The 24524-nt window shown below is 50.2% G+C and overlaps 1 protein-coding gene across 4 annotated transcripts in view; it reads left to right on the forward strand.

Annotated features, from left to right (window-relative positions):
- Window positions 1–12649: 12649 nt before the first annotated feature.
- SRPX (sushi repeat containing protein X-linked) overlaps window positions 12650–24524 on the forward strand; it is a 116809-nt gene continuing 104934 nt past the window's right edge. For 2 of the 4 annotated variants that reach the window (XM_047715698.1, XM_047715701.1), the window contains exons 1-2: window positions 12650–12798; window positions 12829–12878. In XM_047715698.1, coding sequence (XP_047571654.1) covers window positions 12773–12798; window positions 12829–12878 — 76 coding nt within the window. In that variant the 5' untranslated portion in view covers window positions 12650–12772. Of the gene's footprint in view, window positions 12879–24524 lie in introns of all 4 variants that reach the window. The other 2 variants (XM_047715697.1, XM_047715699.1) reach the window with 1 other exon arrangement.

The raw sequence follows: 24524 nt of genomic DNA on the forward strand, positions 1-24524 counted from the left end.
GATAAGGACATGTATTACCACTTGTATCAAGCAGGTCAGAAGTACAAGTAGGCCCCAAGCCCCACGGATCGGGGCTCTGGTTCTGTTTTGCTTGCAGTTCTCTTCATTTCCCCCTTATCCATATGTTGGCTCTCATGAAATGGCTGAGACATTCCAGGCATCGCATCCATACATACCATCAGCCGAAAGAGAGGAACTTCTCTTGTCTGTATGATTCTTGTAGGAATATAGTGGATGCTGTGATGTGCTGCCTGTAACCCTCTTCAGGATCCGAGGACTTCTCCCAGCTGCTGGGAGTGTTTCCGGCAGAGCCTGCAGCTGGCAGCCCTTTTCGGAAATGCTCTCTGCAGATGAGAACTGCCTTATCCAAGTTCACCTTCCCTTCCTGGGAGTAGCCAATATCCAATAACTATTTGTCATACATGTTTAAAGGCCCAGCCTCCTCACCCCAACTCCGAACAACTCTATGGGACCATCTCGAGGTCTTTGTTGTGTTGGCTGAGGTCTTCGCTGAGACAGTATCACAGATGCACATCTCCCTCTGCCCCCTCTTGTTGCCTCCTCTTTCATTTCACAGGTGTGGACCCTAAGTCCACACCTTTATGAACCTCCTGCACATTCACTATTATCTCAGAGCCTGCTTCTTGGGGAACATGATTTATAAGAAGAAGTAAAATCATTTTGATGTCCCTTCCCAACTTAATGTCCTGCTGTGTCACACACATCCCCTAAATGGGTCCCTGGGAGGCTGGCATGACTGGCTTAGAGCAAGGAGGATTTGCCTCTGGAGCAGGTGAAACACAGGTCAGAGTCATTTTGAAGGCTTCCTCACTCCTCTGTCCAGCAGTTGGCACTAGCTGTTGGCTGAGGTCTCATCTGAGCTGTCAGGGGGTACGCCCGCATGTGAACTCTTCATGTGGCTTCTGCACAGCACAGTTGCCGGCTTCTAAGAATGAGTATCTCCAAAAGTAAATAAATAAATAAATAAAATGGAAAAACAGACAAAGCTGTATCACTTCATATGACCTAGCCTTGGTCATTTCTGGCATAGCCACAGACCCACCTTGGTAAAGGACAGTGCATATAGAGCTTCCTTGGTGGGAGGAGTGTTCAGTGTCACATTGTGAAGAACACGAGGGATGGAGGTGATATTATCACAGCCATCTTGATAAAAACACAGCACATAAAACAAGCAGACTTCCATTTATCCACTGGGGAGCCTGGGAAAGCTTCCCTGAAGTTCTGCTTAAGATATGACCTGAGAATAAGGAGATGTTACCTAGAATAAGGAGTAGGAAAAGCAAGCAGAAGGAAAAGTATGTGCAAAGGCCCTGAGATAGAAAGGAGCAGAGCACAGACTGAAAGGTCAGTGTGACTTCAGTCCTGAGAGTGACGGTAAGGGCGGTGAGCGTTAAGATGGACTCCAGATCAGCAGAGCCTTGTATGCTGTGTGTAGAATGCTCGTTCATCTACATGGACCAGTGGTCCATCACAAGGTTTAAGCTGGTGCTTGACCATTTGTTCTGACTATGGCAAGTGGAGAGCTTATTGAGGTTGTAGGAGAGACAGGAGTGGATTCAGGAGACCTCGTAGGAAGTCACTGATGGGAATTCAGTTGAGAAGTGATGGAATGTAGCATAGGTCAAGTGGATGGCATGAAGATGAAGCAGTGTGGCTGGATTCAAGCCCCATGGCGGTGGGGGGGGGGGATCAACAGGACTTATGGGTAGGGTGGAGTGGAAGGAAGGAGTCAAAGATGAATAGTGGTGCCTGTCACAGAGACAGAAAATACTGGAAGACAAGCAGCTTTGCAGGTTAGAGGTCCCGATTCTGTTCAATACGTGTAGTGTTGGAGATGTCTTTGAACAATCAAGAGGAGTTATATAGCAGGGTCAGGAACACATAGAGGAGCCTAAAGGTATAGATTTATGAGTTCTCGGTGTTTAGCTGGCAATTAAAGTTCTAAGTGTGGGTGAGATCCCTTAGGGAAAGAGTATAGAGTTTCTCATAGAACATTACATTCAGTGGTTGCCCAGAGGTTGACGGGTGGCGAGAAGCTAAGGAGCGTCCAGAGTGGGTGGAAGTATGATGGTGTGGTGTCCTTGAAGCTGAATAGTATTAGTGTTACTGGGGCGGGTAAGGAGTCATTAGTGCTGAATGCCTTTGAGACGTGTACGAAGATGACTAAAACAGGTCTATTGATACAAACAACATGGTGGTCATGACAGCAGAAGTTAATTTGGAGGAGCAATGTGGGACCCCGATTGGCACAGGTTGACAGAGGCAGAGTTTAGACAACTTTTTTAAAAGAGAAAGAATTGAAGGAAAATGTTATAATAGGACCATCGTGCAACAGCACGCATTTGAGAATAAGGTGTGTGAAGCATTCAATTTCCTTGTACCAGATCAGAGGCTCAAGAGACCCATCACGAATGTATTCTCCTTTTAAAGAGAAGGAGCATGAAGCACGTGAGAAAAGTTCCCACCTGTATCATATATGTTCCAAACCAACAGAAATTGGACCCACTCCAGCAAAGAGAGGGAAGGACCCAAGCAATGTGGGAAAGCTGCAAACAGCCACCTAAAAAATATTCATGTAGAATCCCAATGTGGATAGTTCAGAATCTCTTTTTAGCTTGGGTGTGTTCAACTCTTGTGGGCCTTTGAGCAAATCTTGTAACTTTTCCATGCATCAACTTTTCTTTGGCTATTCACCAGGGTCAGAGGAAGGCTGATCCTTGAAAAGCGCTCAGAACAAAAGTCCAACAGGATTTGACTAAATGAAGCATTTGATTAGTTATCACTAATAGTATGATGCAACCCAAGAAGGACTATTAACTCATTGTTTCTAAACTTGGCTTGCTTTCTTACTTGGCTGGAGCCCTCAGAGCTCTGGCCAAGCAGCAGGGTTTCTGCATGTGCTCTGGCTTCCCTGAGGACCTCACAACGAGCCAGAAACCCTCAGGATCCACGAGAGGTCTTGAGGAAAACGAGGAGAAAGGGCACGGGTACAAGCACAGGGAGAGGCAGCCAGTTCTATCCACACAGAGACAGGGGCATGTGTCAGCTCTTCTTGTGGCTGGCAGCTCTTCTGGAGTCTCAAAGACTAATTTTCCAGTCTATGTCCTCACAGGGATGCCGACCTTTGGGTTGATTATAAGAGAGAAAATGAAAGCTTTCCCTCTCCTCCAACACATCCTTCTTTGACTGGAAACATGTGTCAAGGCCCTTACCTCCCACAGATGCTTTCTGGATGAATCAGCATTCTAAAAGACGGACTCCCCAGGAGGTGCCAGCGTCAACAGGATCAGCAGGGATTGAGGAGTGTGGGGAAGCAGTGGAGTGCTACAGCCTTCCGCACGGGGTCCATTGTACCACCGTCAAGATTGGCAGCCTGAGAATCTTGGTGAGAAAAAAGGGTGAAGGGGTCCAAACTACTTCTACAGAATCTTGCACAGACCCCACTGGGCCAAGGACTGGGGTATTCTTTGGAAAATCGGTATCATCATGGTTGGCAGCCTGTCCTCGAGGATGGTCTTTATGCAAAACACGTTAACTCTCCTTTTCAGATGCATAGCCTCTGGGACAGAAATTGATTGTTTCCTCATTACTACCTGCAAGTCTTCCAGCCTCAGAAGTGTGCTGGCCCCCTGCTTCTCTGCTCCAAAGGAGAGCAATGCCACAAACCACATTCCAACCCAAGGAGAGGGCTTCGAGGTCATGGGGCTCAATGCCATATAAGAAAGAGGTGATACCACGGGACCTAACTGATGTTTCCTCACTTGCTTGCATTTTCTGTCAGCCTCTAGTCCTGGGTCATGTTCCTTTGGGTATATTTCCACAGGTCCTATCTAGCAAGAGAGAGGGCGAAAAGAAAGGCCTTCCCCTCTGAGACTCAGATGACCCCTGTCAAGACCTGTGAGCTGACGTTTGCTATGGCTTTCTTCCCTTTCCCCTGTTCCGCTTGTATATCCTCATTTTCCTTTTCTTTCTCCAGTGTTCTCGAGGCATGTATCTTCAGCTTCTACCTCCAGGCAAGCATTTCAAATCTCTACCCCTCTCCTCATCTCTCCTACTGAATCTCCAGTGGTCTTAGCAGTAGCCGTCTCCACGTAGTCCTTCCCTCTGGGCTTAGCATGGTCAAAACCCACCTTATTTTCCCTCTGCACTGGCTCCTTACCTGTGGCAGGGTGAGTCCAGGCAGAGAAGCAGAGTCAGTAGGGGAGCTGTGTTGCATACGACCGGTATGGTTGGGGTACAGGAAATGCTCTTCTGCAATCGCAGGCGCTTGCTAAGCAGTGTCCGTATGGCTGTTGTATCTGAATCTGATGCTGGAGCTTGAGGTTCACGGAGGAGGCGGTAGAGAAAGGAAGCTGTGAAGTGGAGTGGGGAGACCAAGGTAGACTGGACCCCATGAGCTTGAGCTGGAACCCCATAGGGAAGGGCCATGACCTATGTCAGCTTCTGTTGCCGCTGACCTTGGTGATGAGGGTATCCAGCAGAAGCGGTGCTCTCTGTCAAGAGCTAAGCCTAGAACTCGGCTCGGTCTGAGGGAGGATGGGGGTGGGGGGGAGGCAGGGCGCTCGCAGGCCCAGCTGCTTCACGCCAGTGAGGTAAGTCAGCAAACTGGCAAGGTGGGAACCATGAAATGGCCACTGCTCCCCTTCCAGCCTCCAGATTCCCCAAGAATGTCCCCTGTGACGGACCCTAACTGGAAACAAACAAGAGAGTGAATTCTGGGAACTGTAGCTCAGCCTGGCCAAGTTGACTCATGACAAAGCCATTAAAATCTACCCCCAGTCAACTTAGCATCCATACACATCTCCTCAAGGTAACCTAATCTCTGCAGAAGGACCATATCAAAGTCCTACTTCTGCTTAGAATTATACAACTAAAAAAATAAAATAAAATAAAAATTTTTTAAAAAGGTAACTTTTTCCCCCAGAAGAGAATGCAGAGTTCCATTTTTGTCCTTGGGTGATGTGGATCCTTTTCCAAGCTGGTTCACATTCTTCCACTGATACCGTATAACTTAAATCTTGAGCTCCTGAGTTAAAGTTTAGTACTAATACAACTTACGTGAGATGAGAAGGGGATGTAAAAGAAAAAACAAAAATATCCAGTTAACGTATGTAGAGACATCAATATTCAAGTAAGGGAGAAATATTCATCACTCTTATGGTCTTGTCTCTGCCATGGTCACAGGGTCCTCGCTGACCTTCACAGCTATCTTCTTCTTCCTACCTGCTAGCCTTGCGTATTCTTTTTGCTGTCAGCAGTTACCTCAGCGGCTGGTCGTGGCTCTTTGCTTGGTGGGTGGAGTGACAAGCTTTCATTCGAGAAGGCTCTGGGATACTAGCTGCCCAGCCTGCATTGGGTTGTTGTAGTTCTCTGTGGGCTTTAATCATAGGACACGGGCATAGCCAAGGCACCTGGAGGATTCCCTGCTTTCTAGATGTTCTCCTCATGTCCACTGTGTGGTCGTAGCAACCCGGCTTCTCCCTGGCGGTCAGGATCGATCACCGAGCCAGGTAGTCGGCCCCTTCTCTGCTCTTCATTCAGTGGCACAAGGCACCCTGAGTGCCCAGGCATCGGTCTCTACTTCCTCTTCAGCGGGGTCATTGTTGGACCCCCTGGCGGGAGCGTTCCTCTCTCTGGAACTGAGACCTTGAGACCCGCAGAGCCTACGCACCATCACAGGGATGAGAAGTAACATGTTGCTAATGGATCACCAGAGGTAGTGCAAAGTAGTGGCCTTCCTGTTTTCACCCCTGGACTCACGGATGGTGAGTATTGGTAATGGGAGTCACAGCATGGTAGACTGGAGGCCGACTCGAAGCACGTACAGCATCCAGAAGGACCTCGGCCAGCCCTGCAGCGCACTTAGCTGGTGTCTTCGAAAGGGTGCTATCCCGCTAGCAAGCTGCTATAGGCTCGTGGGGACATGGTAAGACCAGTGAATTCCATGCACGCACGCCCATGGCCTCACTCCCTTTGCCATGAAGGCAGTCCCCCGACGGGAGGCTATACCTACGAAATATCGGGATGGCACCAAAGGGATTCTGTAGGGCTGTGGGCTGGTGATCTGGGCAGAAACCTGTGGCCAGGGGAGGAAAATCCATATTCCTTGTGACTGTCTATCCACACAATCAGGTAAACTAGGCAAAGTCCTGCCTTCTAGGTCTCCTCTCCACGCGGCCCCTCAAAGCTGTCAGAGAGTAGGGCTGCGGTGCATGACGCACTGCTCTGCCATCTCAGGTGGGACTGAGGCACAACTCTCTGAGGCTTTTCTTCCTCAGTCACCTGGTCCTAGGGAATGTTCCATCAGGCCCAAGATGGAGACCTGAAGAGAGAAGGTCATGTAGTGCAAGTAGGAGCCATGGAACTTTGGGCCTCTACCTGATACATCTTATGTGCCTGATGACACCATCACTTCTGTTTGGTGAGGGAGTGCTGCTCTGCACACCCAACGTCATGGCTTGGCCAGCTGGACAACACTCTGTTCGTGACAGGCGGCTTAGATTCCATGGGAACCTGGTGACCTGTGGTCAAGCCTTCAGTCTCCAATAATGCCAGTAGCAAGCCAAAGTTTCTGGAAAGCGGAGGGGGAATCCCAAGAGACGGTAGAGACTTACTACAGAATTTTAAGGGTCAGGTTTTGCTTCACCCAGAGGAGGTTGCCAGAGACTTCAAGATGCTTCCTCATCTGCCGCTGCCACCTTGAGTATTGCTATATGTCCCGGGGCCTGTGGCCCCAGTGGCAGGGTGTCCTGCATAGTGGGGTCTTTCGGCTTTCCAAGCCCCACTCAGAGCTAGCATTTCCTAGGTCCAGTTCATATGGTGCCTAACCAAACATGGATTCTTTCAGTCTGGCTTTGTACATTTTTTTGCACAAGCCTGGTTGGCCTGCCTGGACTTGTGCTTGCCCCTCTAATCACGGGGGCTGGGGATAAAGTTCTACTCCTGACCCGATCTGATTCCTGTACCCACACCTATGACCCAGATTTGGAGTGGCCGTGGCTGGCAGCAGCCCCCCTCCCCAACTCCAGACCATGGAAGCAGTTCCCCAAATGAGGTTTTTCTGGGAATTCATCACCCAGACAAGGGAGGGAAATGCCCTTCCCTGAGGTGAGATAAGGCTCTGGTGAAGTCCCTCCCCTTGGGGAGGGTCCCATTCGTGTGGAGAAGTCTCTGGGCCTACTTCAGAAGGATTGCTTTCCTGGTCCCCGTGCCAGAGCAGGCAGGGTCTCTCTTGGATCTTCATCATGAAAACCTGGTAGGCTTCGTGGAGGTAAAGGCCACAGCACCATGGGAGTCTGTGCTGTGCCTCAGCCCCAGGAGTTTCTCACGCTCCTGACAGGCCGCACTCAGCTTACAGCAATTTTTCTAAATTGCCATTTATGTGTTCCTACCAATTTATGGCTCCCGAGTGTCTCCTGTTCCAGGTAAGCCCATCTCCGCCAGCACTGTGTGGCTGTGCCGGTCTTTCTGCATAGCAAAGGGTGATATTTGCCCTGAAAACCCAGTGCTTCGTTGGGTCTGAGAAAAGGGACTGATTTTTCCACTTGCCCAGCTTTTTCTGGTTCTCAGGGCAGGAATGATCACTTCCTAGCGTGTGGCAAGTGAACCCGAAAGCCGTTAATTACCTTTGTAAATCTCTGCGTTCTTTTATTTCTCAATTCGCGGTATGACCTCCTGTTTCTACTTTCTAAAAGCATTTCCCTCGAGTCTGTTACTGAATACGCCAAATAAATATTTTCTAAAGTTGCTTTTCCCTTTCTTGGTAGCTTATTATTTTTATAAAAGAAATGATTTCCTTTGAATCTTTAGAGCAGACATATTCCCTTTCTCTTATGCTGCAGACATTTTTTTCATACTCTAGAGCCTGTGTTGTTTCGTTCTGAATATTTATCTTAGAAAGAGAAGAAATCTCTTGAAGCCAGGGGATTGTAAACAGATACTATTCTTGGACGGGCCTTTGCTTTTTGATCTTGATCTGGAACATTCTTACTTTAACCCTCTCCCCTCCAGATATTTAATAGATAGTGGTCAGCAAAAGCCCAATGCGCCTTATCTTTCTGGCATTACTTTAGCAGGATTTTCAAGAGATTGAGGTCAAATCTCCTTGTCCTTGTCTTGAGTTCCCACAAACCTGGAGTGTCTACTGTAGTCTGTAGTTCGTACAGGAGCATGAAAGCTAAATCCACTGTCCCTGTGCTACTCGAAGTGTGGTCCCTGGAGCCGTGCTGCTCTCTGGCTTTTTTTTTTTTTCCATTTTGTTTTTCTAGTGAGCCCTGTTTAGTGATTTTACAAAAGCATTGATCAATGATGGATTCGAAAATTTTTTAAAGATTTTATTTATTTATTTGACAGAGATCACAAGTAGGCAGAGAAGTAAGCAGGCAGAGAGAGAGGAAGGGAAGCAGGCTCCCCGCTGAGCAGAGAGCCCGATGCGGGGCTCGATCCCATGACCCTGAGATCATGACCTGAGCTGAAGGCAGAGACTTTTTTAAAAAAAAATTATTTATTTGAGAGACAGAGAGCATGAGAGGGGAGGTCAGAGGGAGAAGCAGACTCCCCATGGAGCTGGGAGCCCGATGTGGGACTTGATCCCAGGACTCCGGGATCATGACCTGAGCCGAAGGCAGTTGCTTAACCAACTGAGCCACCCAAGCCCCACCGAAGGCAGAGGCTTTAACCCACTGAGCCACCCAGGCGCCCCTCGAAATTTTTTTTTAAGATTTTTTGTCCATTTATTTGAGAGAAAGAGCACGCAGAGCTTGTGGGAGAGGGGCGGAGGGAGAGGGAGAAGCAGGCTCCCCACTGAGCAGGGGGCCGATGCGGAGCTCGATCCCAGGACCCTGGGACCATCACCTGAGCCAAAGACAGACACTTAACCAACTGAGCCATCTAGGCGCCCCTGGAAATTTTGTTTTATTTTATTTTGTTTTTGTTTTAGTTTTTGGATTGGACATCTTAAAATAATAGTCCTTTACTACAGATGGTCTGCGAAGCATTGACGCAGGCTGCTTCACTTCAGAGTGGCTCCTCGACGTTGGGAAATGTCAGTTCATTTCCTGAGGTGCAGTGGGCCACCAGCTTTCCCCTCAAACTGCAGGCCCTTTACTCGGAAAAGAGGTGGAAAGAGAAGAGAAGAACTGGTTGGAAAGCCTAGGAGGACAAGGAGGTGTGGGGGAAATGGCAGGGGCACAGGCAGGGAAGGGCCTTGAGTGGCGTCTGTCCACAGGAAATCTCTGTCCTTCAGTAGGGAGGGAGGTGGTCGGCAGGTTCTCCTTCACTGGTCTCAGCTGACAAACGCAAGGCAGAAAGTGGGGGTGAGTTCTGGAATCCTCTTCTTTCTCCACTGTGGGTCATCCTGCGTTGACTCAGGAGAGTGTGGTGGTTAAGCCAAGCTCCCCGTCACTGCACAGAGTGGAAAGACACCTCCACACCCCCCACCAGGCTTTGATGTCTGTGTTCTCTCCTCTCGTCTGGCACTTTGCCCAGCCTTCAGGAATGCTTCGGTGGACAGAACAGGTGCTGTCAGCATGGCCCTGAGGGGCCCGGGAAATCTTTCTTTCTTGGTTTGGAAGCAGCTAGATTGTGCTCTCACGGGTTTTCCCTCGAAGCCATTTTCCCCTCCTCTGTATCTGTGTGCTTGGTTTTTGAGGTCTAAGGCAGGATGTCGTACTGATCCTTCTTCGCCGTTCAGCGTCTATACAGCATTCCTGCCCATAGAGATGTTTGGAACCTGCTTCTTACCTGCCTGTCTTGGTGTCTTACACCAACCGTGTCTTTTTTTTCAGTTCCTCAATTGTTATGTCAAGCGGGACAGGATTGAGATCAGAGCTCTGTGGCACTCCCTGAGTGACTTCTCTTCCTGTTTCCATGGACTCAGTACCCCATCTTCTGGGTTCAGTTGTTTGACAGATTTATTCTTCTACATAACCGTCCTATTGTCTAGCAAGATATTGTGGGAGGAACTGATAACCTCTTTCCCTTCCCTTCCTCTGCCCCCATCTCTTCTATCAGAGAGAGAGAAACCTGGAATAATAGTAGCAGTGTTGGGGTGCCTGGCTCAGTCAGCAGAGAGTGCAAATCTTGATCTCCGGGTCATGGGTTCAAGCCCCACATTGGGTGTGGAGCCTTCTTAAAAAAATAATAATAGTAGTAATAGTAAGAATAATAAAATCTGATTGGAGTTTGCTTTAAGGCAGCAAAGAGAAAAAATTTTTTTACCATAAAACTTGGTATAATCTTTTATTAATTTTAATTTCAGTATACTTAACATACAGTGTTGTATTAGTTTCAGGTGTACGATATAGTGATTCAACACTTTTCTACATTAGTGCTCATCATGGCAAGCGCGCTCTTGGATCCCCGTCACCAATTTCTCCCATCCCCCCACCCTCATCCTCTCTGGTGACCATCTGTTTGTTCCCTATAGTTCAGAGTCTGTTTTTTGGTTTGTCTCTTTTTTTTTTCTTTGTTCATTTGTTTTGTTTCAGAGTCTGTTTTTTGGTTTGTCTCTTTTTTTTTCTTTGTTCATTTGTTTTGTTTCTTAAATTCCACATGTGAGTAAAATCATATGGTATTTGTTTTTCTCTGACAGCTCATTTTGCTTAGCCTTATACACGCAGAGAGGAAAACTCTTCAACACAGAGTGGTGTTTGCTATAATTCAGCCAGACTCCGGTGCTAGGAGAGAGCTAGGGGTTCCTCCTCAGCCCTGTAATAGAACTTAGGCTGGTTTCTGTGAGGAGAGCTCGCTTCAGAAGTGGTATGGTGAAGGAAGGCCACTGGGTAGGCTAACCTGGACCTGGAATTTGGGGTACACATTCACCTCTGTTCATGAGCTTGGAACAGTTGTTCTCCCTGGGGGCAAACTTTCCCTTGGGGCACACGTGACGTCTGGCAGGTTTTCATTGTCATGACTTGGAAGAGGAGGTGTTTCCCTGGCATCTGGTACACAGGCAGCCACTCTCCCCAGCAAAATGGTGTCAGGCCCCAAATGTCAGTGGTGCCTAAGTTGGAGAAATGCTGGTCCAGAATTTAGCCCATTTTAAAAACCTGCCCCACTGAACTTGGGGGAAGAAAAATATGCATCTGGCCAAACTCGAGGCCACCTCCCTAAAGATTCTAGTTTCATTGGTCTGGGGCCCAGCCCTGATGTGATGTTTTCATGAAATGCCCACCCCTCCCCCTGGCCCTTTGTGGTTGGCCAGGGTTGAGAGGCCCAGGTGAGTCTGGTCTGACAGAGGCCACAGGTGAGGTGGCTCTCCCTCATTTTCTTGTGACCCAGGGTGTTATTGAAGGGTTGTTGGCTCCCTGAGCAGGGAGCAGCTGTGGAGAATCTCATTGGAGATGGAGAAAAGCACCCACCCCCAGCCCTAGAGGGGTAAGATGGAAGTTCAAGTCAGGGGCTTTTGTGAGAACTGGGATAAAAGAATTTGAAACCCTTCTGGATGGATGTTCCCAGGGCTCTTAGCCTAGCTAGTGGATCAGACTAGTGGCCAAGGAGAAAGTTGCCCCTCCTCAATGTGGCCCTTGCCTAGGCACAGGGCTCCTTGACCCAGAGGGGGCTGGATTTCCACTCCGACATGCCTCTTCCTCCAGGCACCTTTGCACAGTGCACAACCTGATGCAGCGGCCCTGATCGCAATTTGCCTTAGCTAAGACCCCCTTGGGGCAGGAAACAAGCCAGGTGCTGCCTTGTGGGTTCACAATACAACAAAAACAAAACAAAAACATTTGGGAAAGACTCAAAGAAGAAACCAGATCCGTCCTGCAGGCAGCCTTGAATCCCTATCCTGATGGCGGGCCACAGGTTGGAGGCTTTGGGCTTGTCCTGATGTCCTTGGAGGTGGTCGAGAACAACCCAGGAAATGGTGAAACTGGGCTGCAGAAAACTGCAACAGCTGCATTCCCAAGACTGGGGGTGGACATGGGGAATTTTCTGTGCCTTGTGCCTGTCCATCAGCTGACCTGGAAAGAGAACCTCAAGCCCCATTCCAAACCCCATTCCAAACGGCAGTTCAGCAGGCTCCCCTTCCAGCTCTTGATTCATTCCCTTACAAGAGAGAAACAAAAAAGCTGTAGTATGGACGTTGGTGTCCTCAGAGCCGCACACCTAACTTCAAATCCCCTCTGTGCCCATAACGGTGAACTGGGCAAGTTTCCAAGCACCGGTGTCTTCTTGGGTAAAATGGGCATAATAGTACCGAACCTGAGACGTGGTCGTGAGGGTCAGATCGGTGAACGTGGCCGTTAATAGCCAGGCCGCAGGGGCCATTGTGGACCCGATCGGTTGTCCCTTCACCCAGAATGGCTCACGCGGCTCTCAGCACAGATGACAGCGTGGGGGGTCTGGGATCTGGGAGAAGGTTGGGCACCCGTGTGTGTATTCGGGGTGCGCGGAATCAGAGAGCAGGAAGGTGTTTGGGGTCATCCGACGTGCTAGGGCACGTTCCTGGAGCTCTCCGGCCCTAGGGGGCCAGCCCCACTTCCAGAAGAAGCGCTGGGAGCAGAGGAGGGGCTGGGTCAGAGCCCCGGACCGCGCCAGCGTCCGGGGGAGGCGGAGGAAGGAGGGCAGGCCCCAGGCGAGCCGGAGGGAGGGCGAGAGGGAGGGGTAGCGGCGAGAGGAGGAGTTTTCCAGCTAGGCTTCACCCGCTCGCCGCGCAGCCCCTCGGCCCCGTCTGTCTCCTCCGCCGCCTGAAGGCGCGCGGCGCAGCCGAGCCGGAGCCGAGCCCAGCCGAGCGAGCGCAGTGCGCGCCATGGGGAGCCCCGCACTCCGGGCCGCGCTGCTGCCGCCGCCGCCGCCCCTCCTGCTGCTGCTGCTGCTGCTGCTGCTGCGGGTCCCGCCGAGCCGCGCCTTCCCAGGTAGGACCGGAGGCGGGGCAGTGTCCTCGGCCGGGCGCCCTTTGTCTGCCCGGGACTTGGCTTTGGCGGCCCCGGGGGCGGGCGGCGGCGCGTATCGGGCTCGCGTCTGGGCGCCGGGAGGGGAGAGCCGGCTGTCGGCTCCACTCCGGGCGCCGCGAGCCGCGGACCCTCTGGTCTGCGCTGCCGGGTGCCCGAGCGGACCCACGTTAGCGCCCGAGACCACGAAGGGAAGTTTGGCGGCGGGCTAGTTTCTCCCCACCTGGAGTTGTGCCAGACACGGTGTCCCGCCGACACCTCGGCGCACCGCCGAGGCCCAGGGGGCGGGGGGCGGGCCCGCAGCTTGTCCTGGAAGAAGCCCCTACCCGCTCCCCCTGGAGGGCCCGGGCCACCCCTGGGGGCTGCAGGGCAAGCGCCGGGGGCGAGCAGCTCCCTGGGACGGCACAGGCTGGGGCCTCTCCCGCATCCCCCAACCCCCCCTGCTGGGGATTCCGAGAAAGTCTGCGCCTCTGGGAGAGAGGTGCCAGCTGAGAGTGGTCACTTGTGGCAGGCGCTCGGTTAGCCCCAAGGAACCGGGACTACACGCCCGCTGCTCGGCGAGGCAGGGGGTGTGGTTTCTTGTTGCTCGGGGGCGTGGTCTCTAGCATCTAAGGGGCCCCAGGTAGTTATTCGGTAGTTATTCGGGGCTCTCTTGGTGTTGACAAAAATCTTCCGATTTGGTGTTCACAAAATCTTTTTAGATTTGTCCTTTAAAAAAGCTTCAGCTGACTCCCTCATCTGGGAGTCTTTGGTCAGCAGAGGCTTCAGGAGAGCAGGACAACATGGATGCACCCCTGTCCCCCAGCAATGGAGAAGAAATCCGGGGGTGCAGTTTAATTTAGTGCTAATGGGAAGGTGGGTGGTGTGAACTTCAGGGCGTGCAGACATTTGACTTTGTGCTCAACACTATGGGTAGTTTAAATCGGGGGTCCAAGGAATGAACCTACCAAGTTCTGGGTGACAGACCGGTGTCGGTGGAGGGTTCCCAGGTAGTGGGGTACAAAGAGGTAGAGAAAGCTGCTGGAAATACTCCGCACAGCCCCAAATGAATGAATGACTCAAACAAGTGTGTAAAGTGATATATACGGCAACTGTGTTTTGAGCTGTTTGGTAGGAACTGATTCTGGGCAAAGTAGAAAGGAGACTTCATCCTCTGCCCCAGGCAAGTGCCATTCCCATGCTGCCCACTGCTGTTTAGCAGGAGTTGGGTTACAATGAACCAAGAGGGGAAGGGGAGGTCAGTACTGGACAGGGAGCAAGAGAGAAGTTGAGAAGCTGGAGACAGCCTTTCATGCTGAAGTCCCAGGAATCTCTGAGCTTCCTGTAAGTCTGCTGGAGCCTTTCTCAGCCAAGGGGCCTCTTCTCTTTTTCCATCTGAAATCCCTCTGCTCTCCTTTCTCCCAGCTTCTACCCTAATATAGTGTAGCTTGCTGCCAGGGCCCAGGCATCCGCAGGAAAATGGGTGTTCCAGTTTGGGCGCGCCTCTCTGTCTCTGGGGAACTGCCCCTGGCTAATTCTGCCAGCCTGCAGGCTGCCTCCACTTTGGCCCCTCTCAGTGGGGTCTCTCAGGAAATGTGCTCTGCTGGGGCTTGGGAAGGCTGGGGAGGGGAGACTCTCTAGGCCAGTGGGTCCCAGGGCAAATCCCATCAGCAGAATTGACCCTAAGTGCTGGGCGACAGAGAGGGTTTGCAGATCATTTCAGAGGAACTACCTTAGCAAGTGGACATTATGTCTCTGGTAAGAGAGAAGGTAAGAGGCCTGGAATCAGGAACCTCTAAAAGAGGGAGGCGGGGACGAAGGGCCCCATCACAACCACCACCATTATATAACTATCTGAGATTTAATAGCAAAGCTGTCAGAGTGAGAGTAAATCATTCCCACTCCTGGAAGGTCTCTGGAGTTCTTCCATCTTTGAATTTGATGCAGCTTTTTTGGCATCGGATTCATTCTTTGCAGCCCAGCAAATACACCGTGTCTACAAAAATCCACATGAAATGTATAGAAAGTTTGTAGCAAAGTTATCTGTGTTTGATTGTGTTTGTATGGCTATAAGAGATAAAAGTTTTTATTCTGTTCTTTTTGGGGCTTTTTTTGAGGTATAGTTGACATTACATGTTAGTTTCAGGTGTATAACACAATGACTTGCTATTTGTATACATTGTGAAATGATCACCACCAGAAGTCTAGTTACCATCAGTCACCATATGTAGTTACAATTTTTTTTTCTTGTGTTGAAGACTTGGAAGATTTACTCTGAGTAACTTTCAAATATCCAATACAGTATTAATTAACTGTAATCACGATGGTGTACATTAGTACATCTGCATGGCTTATTTATTTTGTGACTGGAAGTTTGTACGTTTTGACCCCCTTTGCCCATTTTACCCATTCCCCCCACCCCCAACTCTGTAACCACCAGTCTGTTCTCTATATCTACGAGCTTAGGGTTTTTTGTTTTGTATTTCAAATTGTACATACAAGGGAAGTCAGATGGTGATTTGTCTTTCTATCTGACTTACTTCACTTAGCATAATGTCCTCAAAGTTCCATGTTGTCCATTGCTAATGGCAAGATTCCTTTCTTTTTTGGGCCTGAATAGTATTGCTCTGTGTGTGGTGTGTGGTGTGTGTGTGTGTGTGTGTGTGTGTGTATCTACACCACATCTTCTTTAACCACTCATCTATCAGTGGACACTTGGGTTGCTTCCATATCTTGGCTATTATAAATAATGCTGCAAAGAACATGGGGATGCAGATATCTTTTTGAGTTAATGTTTTCATTTTCTTCGGATAAACACCCAGAAGTGGAATGAATGCTGGATCATATGGTAGCTCTGTTTTTAACTTTTGGGGGCACCTCCATACTGTTTTCCACAGTGGTGCCCCAGTCTGCATTCCCACCAACACAGCGCAGAGGGTTCCCTGGTCCCCACCTCCTGGCCCATGCTTGTTACTTCTTGTCTTTTTTTTTTTTTTTTTAAAGATTTTATTTATTTATTTGTCAGAAAGAGAGAGAGCGAGCACAGGCAGACAGAGTGGCAGGCAGAGGCAGAGGGAGAAGCAGGCTCCCCACAGAACAAGGAGCCCAATGCGGGACTCGATTCCAGGACGCTGGGATCATGACCTGAGCCAAAGGCAGCTGCTTAACCAACTGAGCCACCCAGGCATCCCCTTCTTGTCTTTTTGATGATAGCTATTCTAACAGGTGTGAGGTGACAGCTCATTGTGGTTTTGATCTGCATTTCCATTTTTCTTCTGTGCTTAAATCAACTCTTAAAACCTCATTTACACCTGAGAGTTCGGAGGTTCATGCTACCTCATCCTGGAAGCCAAGTTGAAGATGAAGAATGAACAAAGTGGGCCCCAAGAAAGGCTCCATGAATCTTATGCTGGGAGAAAACTGGTGAGCAGGCGTGGTTTCACCAGTCAGGAAAACCCAGTGAGGTTTGTTCAAAGCCCAGCCAGATCACATGAGCCAGAGCCGTCCTCCGAAGTGCCACCTTCATAGATAAGTATTAGGAAGTGAACACCTGCCCCACAATCTACAATTAAAGTCTCTCCGGAGGCAGGCTAAGCTAGAAATTTCTCTTTGGAGTTAAAAGGTGTAAGGACCTGACAAAGTTCCTCTTCATTAAAAAGGGGGAATTAAAAAGCAGGGAGTTTGGGGAGAGCAGGACATCTTCATCGAGCATTTTCTTCACCGAGAAACTTGCAGTCCAGTCACAGCTTTGTGAGCTCAAAGACACACCAGAAACTGTCCTTCAAGCACTGTCTTCAGACCTTCCCATCTCATCAGTCTTTACACCATAACTGAAATACAGGCCCTCTCTTTTCCATGATTACCGTACCATTCTCACTTACAATCTCCCTCATTCTGATTCATTCTACTTTCTCTGGCCAGATACTGGTCTTTTAAGTACAACTACTTTTACACCGACTCAAACACTGAGAGTGGCAGCTGCCTGTCCTCTCTCACGTTAACTAGATAGTTCCCTCAATTGGGAAGCTTCTGCCTTCCGTTAAACACCCACGGCACTCCATGTTTCTCTTGCAGTGTTTATGACATGTGTTGTACGGTACAATAATTTACACACTCCTGTATACTTCTGGATTCTGACTTCTGGAAGGCGGGCACTACCATGTCTTCCCCTTCTTTGTATTCTGGGGCCTAGCCGAGCACCTGGAGCCAAGAGGGTGTTTGTGCTGGTCAAGTTACTGGCCCTGTAATGTGGCTGATGGGCCACTGGAAAGAAAGGAGCTGAGAGAATCGTGCACGGGTCAACAGGGCTCTGTGCCACCAGGAATCTCCATGCAGAGTGACTGTTGCTCGCTGGCCATAGAGGTTGCTTTTTCAGTCCCTGAACACCCTCTGCTTAAGCAATAACCTTCTCTGTTGGGGGTTGTAAGGTGAGAGACTTACTGCAGCCACAAGCTGGAGCATACATTTATTATTTTTCTTGGCCTCTTTGCTATAGTGGTTGAATGCTTTCCTTAGTGAAAGCGAATGTGTGCGCTCCATCAATTCCCCTTTCAGAGAACACGGCTAAAATGGGTAATTGAAAGTGAAAATTGAGTTTAAACAGAAGAAGGATTCCTTTTGCCAGGCTATCCCATAGTATGAGCTTGTGGCAGCCAAGTTATGATGAATACCCAGGTTACAGACTCACTTCCAGCTGAGCGGCGTGAACGAGTTCCAGGTCCTGGGGAGTCGCTCATGTCGGCCCCTTCCTTAGGTTGGCCCTTGCGTGAGTTCTCGACTGTCAGCTTTTATGGGCCATTGTTTATGGAAGCCTTTTAAGCCCCAGTTCTTTTTTCTTGGATATTTGAAAGTAGTTCTGAAATGGAAACTTTTTCCTGCCTTTTCTGATGAAAACGGGGCTCTACCCAGAGACTTTCAAGCGGACACAGAATGATGGTGTGCTTTGGACAGCGGGGTGAAGAAGGTGGGGAATTCCTTCTCTTGGTGTTTTCTGTCTTATGGGGAAGGAGACACGGGCTTATCTTTGGGGGGAAATGATGTAGCAGCGGTGGGTTGACAGGCTCTGGCAGCCCAGAGAGCTGCCATTGCAGGAGCCCTGGGCCTGGACATTGGAGAACGATGCTTGTGGATGGCTGAGGCCCGTGACAGTGGCCCCCAGGCCCAAGAAAGTGTAGCAGAGGTCCGGGCACTTCTCTATGAACATCCTAGAAATTGGAAAGAAAAATCCGCATGGGTGTTCTTTTTCTGGGGAGAAGGCCCTTCTCCCAATTCAGAACCACTACTCACTAGAAGCTCTTCATGAATTGCCTGAGCAAGCTGCCCTTAATGGACACAACATTGCACATGCGTAGTAAGATGAAATTGTCAGAGTAGGAAAACTGCGATTGAACTGCTGAGCTGGGGGTTCCTCAGGTCTCTACCAGAGGTACATCTTCTCCTCCTCGCTTAAAAAGCAACACCCAACAAAGCAGGCATAATCATAGATGGTAATTGCCTTCGGGCCTGGGTTGGCAACTCGTTGTACCCCTCGCTTAGCCCAGAGTCTGCGACCTGGAGGAGGATCTTTAGTCTGTATTCGTGGCTTAAAGAACCAGCTAAAATAATTTATCGCGGCGGAGAACAAGGGTTCTGTTTCAAATATCCTTGTAGGATTTCACTGGAATTTCCAAGATGCTAATTCCCAGAGAAAAAGGAATGCACGATGGCAAAACGTCAGAGGAAATTTGCACTGGCCTGAACGGGAGACCCACTCTGGACAGGCGACGAGCCAAGGCATAGTTAATGGCTGGGGCTGTTGGATGTCAGATCCCCCTGAGACATTATTCTAGGAGACTCAGAAACTCCTGGGAGTCCCAGAGGCAGGATTTGCAGATCAAGGTTTAAGGCTAAAGCTTGTGCAAGAGAGAAGCCATTGGTAGCATTGCTGAGCTCCCAAGTTTTCCAGATGATAATTGGTTTCACCTGGATCTTACGATCCGCATGGCGCGCTTGACCCAGAAACCTCTGGAGTGTTCATTCCGGAGATGCATGATTCACTCGCCCGTAATCCTTAGCACATACTGGATGTCTCTTTCTGCATTGTTCTCCAGGGAGAGGATAAATGGGCTTGGACCTAATGGCTTGGATTATCCCAGAAGTTTGGGGTTGTAAATTGAGTATCATGGTTTTAAAACTTTTTTATGAGTAATAGTCAGACAAATCCGAACACAGATTTGGGGGCAGACTTTCTGCTTTGGCCTGGAAATAGCATTGTGCGCTATCTCCTGCCCCGCTTGTTCTTGAGGTGACCTGTTGCGTGTTGGGTTCCAGGGGACTGGCCCCTGATTTCTCATGTCCCATTGCTGGCTGTTGGCAGCGTCCTCCCGGTTGTGCCGCGTGAGCGTTGTCTGTCCAACACCGACTGCATCCTGGGACCCTCTGACTGATGACTCTGGCCGGCCACTTACTGTGTGGGTGGCTGAGCTGAGTGACCGTGCCAGATCCAGGGATCCAGGAATGTTCAAAAACACTGGTTAATTTAGGGCCACAGGGCAAAGACTGAGCCAAGGTTTGGCAGGCTCACTGTGGAGTGGTGAGGAAGTGGTGGCGTGGCCACGTCCCCCACCTTCTGTGACTCTGCCCCCAGATTGGCCGTTCCATATAGGAACTCTAACAGACTTGTTGCCACTGACTCAGCATTCGTCAGACAAAGGCTCCAAGTCCTTTAAATATCCAGTGTTGAAATCCTGTTTCCACTTAGATTCCCATCTAGCTTTCCAAGGGGTGGAAACATGCTCTTTCCCCATTAGTTACTCATGGATCTGAGGCCTCCGGCTATGTGAGCAGGTCCTGGGGTCTCTTGTCCATTTCGTGTCCTCATGGTGGCTCGCAGCGTGTCCGTGGCATGAGAGCTGCTGGGAAGAACGCCTCCGGCCAGTGACCCTGCTGGGCTTTCAGGCTCTGTGGAGATTCTTGGAGGAGTTTCTCATCCACATCCAGGCTCCCCTGCGTGGGCTACCTGGTCTCTGGAACCATGGGATATCCGACTGGGAGGGCCCGAGACATAGCTCCTTGTGTCTTAGGGATGAGCCTCTGAGGCCCAGCGAGCTGGAGGGCGTTTGTCTGGGGTGACCTAGGGCATGAGAAGCACAGCTGAGTTTAGAGCTAAGTGGTGGCTCCAGAGCTCCCATCACTGTGCCCCGCCCCTGCTCTGGCCTTGCCCTGAATTGGGTCTTCAAGTGCTCACCCCGTGTGAGGCACCTGCCGGGCCCCGGGGGGAGAGGGGCAGGCCAGAACCAGTCACACGGCATGCGCTTGCCGGGCCCGTCCCCGTGTATTTCGGCATGGTTGTGTCTCCCGACACTTGGCTGCCACGGCAGGCTCTCACTCCTGGGGCCGCTTGCATGTTCCTTGAGGGCTGGGAGTCCCAGATGCTCCCTCTCTCCACCACTTGCTTTGAGCTCCCCAACTGATAGGTCACCATATTCTTAATGAGATCGAATTCATATCCCAGACCATTCACCCATGGAAACCAGTGCGGTGATTTTCAGCGTGTTCACAGAGTTGTGTATCCATCAGCACAATTTTAGAACATTTTCATTCTCCCCCCAAAAAACCCTGTGCCCCTTAGCCATCACTCCCCACCCCTGACACCCAAGCTCTAAGCAACCGTTTGCCTGTTCTCTGTCACTACACATTTACCCACTCGTTACATTCTGTATAAGTGGAATCATGCAGTATTTGTCCTTTTGTGCCTGGCGTCTTTCAGGGAGAGTCATGTTTTCAAAGCCCGTCCGTGTTGAGGCAGATATCACTCACTACTTGATTCCTTTGTACGGTTGAAGTCTATTCTACTGCGTGGGTAGACCACATTTTATCCATTCATCAGCTGATAGACATTTGTGTTTCCACTTTTTATGAGTAATACAGTAAACAGTCCTGTAAGTTTGTGGGCATATGGTTTCATTTCTCTTGGGTAGATACCTAGATGATTTTCCAAAGCAACTGTACCCTTGTCCGTTCGTACCAGCGGCATGTGGTGGTTCCAGCTTCTGCACACCTCAATGACTCTTGATATTATCTGTCATTTTGATTAAGTGCTATCATTTTAGCTCAGGTCATTAACGGCTTCTACTCAAGGACAGAGTGAGAAAGCAGCGTCTGTTCTGCCAGCTACGAAAGGGGACTGGTGAGAGTCACCTACGGCTGTCTGCCACCCTTTCACTGCTGGCTGCAGGTCCACTGCTGGTTATCAGGCACCCTTGGGTGCATTAGAAGGAAAATGAGAAGGAAACGCCTTGTGTGGGTATGGGGGTACTGGGCTTGGTCAGGAGACAGACTCTGGGCTCATTAGGAAAAGGATAGAGGCCGACCCAGGACTCAGGACTGAAGAGTGGCGGGCAGGATGGTTGGAGACCCTGCTCCCTCTTTTGGTGGGTATGATGATGTAGGCAAGTCCCTGAACAACCTTACGCGTGTGTTGGTCCTTGTTCTCAGTGGCTCAGCCCATGTGGAATCCACCATAGTATTTCACGGCTTGTGACTGCTTAAAAGAACAAAGCAAGAAAGGGTACTGGCATATGGACAGCATCCTGGCATGCAGGAATCCTGGGATCCCCGGGACCAAGTGAGACTAGCGGAAGCTTGGGCCCCATGGAGCAGCATGTGCATTCGAATAAGATCCCTCTACTGATCCTTATCCACGGTGAAATTTCAGAAGTACTGGTGTGATGAATGAGTTCAGCCCTTTGCCAGAGCAGGGCGGCTGGCCTGTTTCTATGGGCCACACAATAGCTCTCCATCCCTCCTTCCCCCCCTTTCCTGTGGGCTTTGCCTTCATCAGGGTCGCTAGACTTCCTTTCCGAAGTTCCCGACATTTCTGAGATAAGCCAGCCCAGCCTTTAGGTCTCTACTCCCTCTTCCAACTCCAAAACAAACCCAACCCCGAGAGGGACCTTGACTCTGTGTCCTTTTTTTTTTTTTAAAAGATTTTATTTATTTATTTGACAGAGAGAGATCACAAGTAGACAGAGAGGCAGGCAGAGAGAGGGAGGGAAGCAGGCTCCCTGCTGAGCAGAGAGCCCGATGTGGGACTCGATCCCAGGATCCTGAGATCATGACCTGAGCTGAAGGCAGCGGCTTAAACCACTGAGCCACCCAGGCGCCCCTGACTCTGTGTCCTTTTAAGCCCTCCTGCCTGGCTGAACCTCCAACAGCAGCAGCAGCAGCAGCAGCAGCAAAGCCGTCTTTCGGTGATGGGTGACAGGGGCCTCGTGTGGCTCTGCTCTGCAGTGAATTTGTCCTTTAGAAATGATTTCAGCTCCTTAAGAAAGCCACATGAGGACGGTCTGGGCCTCCCCTCTCCCACCAGCGAGACCTCATCCTGTGACTGAGAACTGGCACCTCGGGGACTACACATCTTTGTCCTAGAAACTGATGCCCTGGGGTGAGGGAGGAGGCAGCCCTGTTGGGGGTGGGGGACAACACCAGTGGGAAGTCAGAAGAGCACACGCTGCCCCTCGCCCTCAGCACCCCCCATGCCCCTCCCCGTAGCCCCACGAATTGGGCAAGTCAGGAAGACTGAGCTGGTAACAGCAATAAAAAGGGAGCCTCCCACTTTTCCGGGGCGGGGGGGCGCAGGGGAAGTTAGGGTTGATATTCTGCTTTGGCAGATCTGGGCTGGGGACTAGGAATCTAGGGCAGGGATCTTCAAAGTCAGTCTGGGCAGGCCAGATGGGGCCCGCTGCCTAGTTTTGTGTGACCAGCGAGGTGAGAATGGTTTTTCAGTTTTAAAATGGTTGAAGTCAGAAGGAGAATTTTTTCTAACACGGGAGGATTCTATGAGATTCAGATATCTGTGTCACTGGGTCCCAGCCCGGTTCCCCCGTCTGGGTACTGTCTGTGGCCAGTTGGTGATACCACGGCAGGGTTGAGCAGTCATGACAGAAGACCGTGTGGCCTGCAAAGCCAGAAGTATTTATTGTCTGGCCCTTTACAGAAAAAATCTGCCTCACCTGAACTAGGGCTTTGCTGTTCCAGGTATGGACCGTGAACCAGCATCGTCCGGGAGCTTTGGAGAACTCTAGAATCTCAAAACTCACCTCAGACCTAGGAAATCAGAATTTACCTTTTAACATACTCCTAGGTATTTCGGGCTGCTTGCTGCTCATTCCCCATGAGGCTCATCTTGGCCTTTGGTCGAGGGTCTTTTAAGAGCTATAGGCCCACATGCTGTAACTAGCACCATACACTATTGCTGTCGATTCATGTGACAGAGATCGGGGTGTCTCGTTATCTGTGTTTGAGGCTTGGTCACCTTCCAGGCCCTCTAGAAACGAGGGTCTATTCTCTGCCAATTCTCGGCCAAGGTCTGGTATCCTAATTCAAAGCTGGAGGCCGACTGGCCTTTGCTAGCTGCTGGCAGACTTCCTTGAGGCTTCGTGCGTTTCTCAGCATCTTTCTGGATCTGCTGCCCTGCCAGGACCTTGCTATGTGGCATGGCCTGCAACTCTCCCCAGGCCCCTAACCTGGGTGCTGGGGGCTTGACTTGGACAATGTATCTTTTGCTGTTCTCTTAGGTGCGGTTAATCTTTCTGCTGGTCAGGACCATCCCTAATAGAACATTTCTATAAGTGGCTTCCTTGAAGCACTGCTTCCCGGGGAAGTTCACAGATATATTCTAGGAGCAGCAGAAAGCTGGGAAACTGCTGGGTTAAGGAGGCTTCTTTCGTACAGGACTGCTCAGGGTCATTGATATGCTAATGACCTCATTAAGTCTTTTTTTTTTTTTAAGATTTTATTTATTTATTTGACAGGCCGAGATCACAAGTAGGCAGACAGGCAGGCAGAGAGAGAGGAAGGGAAGCAGAGAGCCCGATGCGGGGCTCGATCCCAGGACCCTGAGATCATGACCTGAGCCGAAGGCAGAGGCTTAACCCACTGAGCCACCCAGGCGCCCCTCATTAAGTCTTTTTTAAAAAAATATTTTATTTTATTTATTTGACAGACAGAGATCACAAGTAGGCAGAGAGGCAGGCAGAGAGAGAGGAAGAAGCAGGCTCCCTGCTGAGCAGAGAGCCTGATGCGGGGCTTGATCCCAGGACCCTGGGATCATGACCTGAGCCAAAGGCAGAGGCTTTAACCCACTGAGCCACTCAGGCGCCCCTCATTAAGTCTTTTTAAAAAAATTATTTATTTAACAGACAGAGATCACAAGTAGACAGAGAGGTAGGCAGGCAGAGAGGGGGAAGCAGGCTCCCCACTGAGCAGAGAGCCCGAGGCGGAGCTCTATCCCAGGACCCTGAGATCATGACCTGAGCCGAAGGCAGAGGCTTTAACCCCCTGAGCCACCCAGGTGCTCATTAAGTCTTCAGGGAGAGGACCAGGGAGGCTAGGGGAAGACCACCGACCAGCAGGGGCAGCACCACCTGGGAACTTCTTTGATCTGTAAATTCTCAGGCCACCGCATCCAAAGCTACTGAACCTGGCTGTGAGGGAAGGGGGGCCTAGCAGTCTGTTTTAAAAAAACTTCTTGGTGATGCCGATGCTTTGTGCAAGTGTCAGATCCACCCGTGTGGTCATTTCCAAATTGTTTTCTCACGGCATCTCACTAGACTAGGGTTTCACATTTGGTTTTGTGCTTTTTATTTATTT

This window comes from Lutra lutra, chromosome X, assembly GCF_902655055.1.
Source record: "Lutra lutra chromosome X, mLutLut1.2, whole genome shotgun sequence".
Taxonomy (NCBI): Eukaryota; Metazoa; Chordata; class Mammalia; order Carnivora; family Mustelidae; genus Lutra; species Lutra lutra.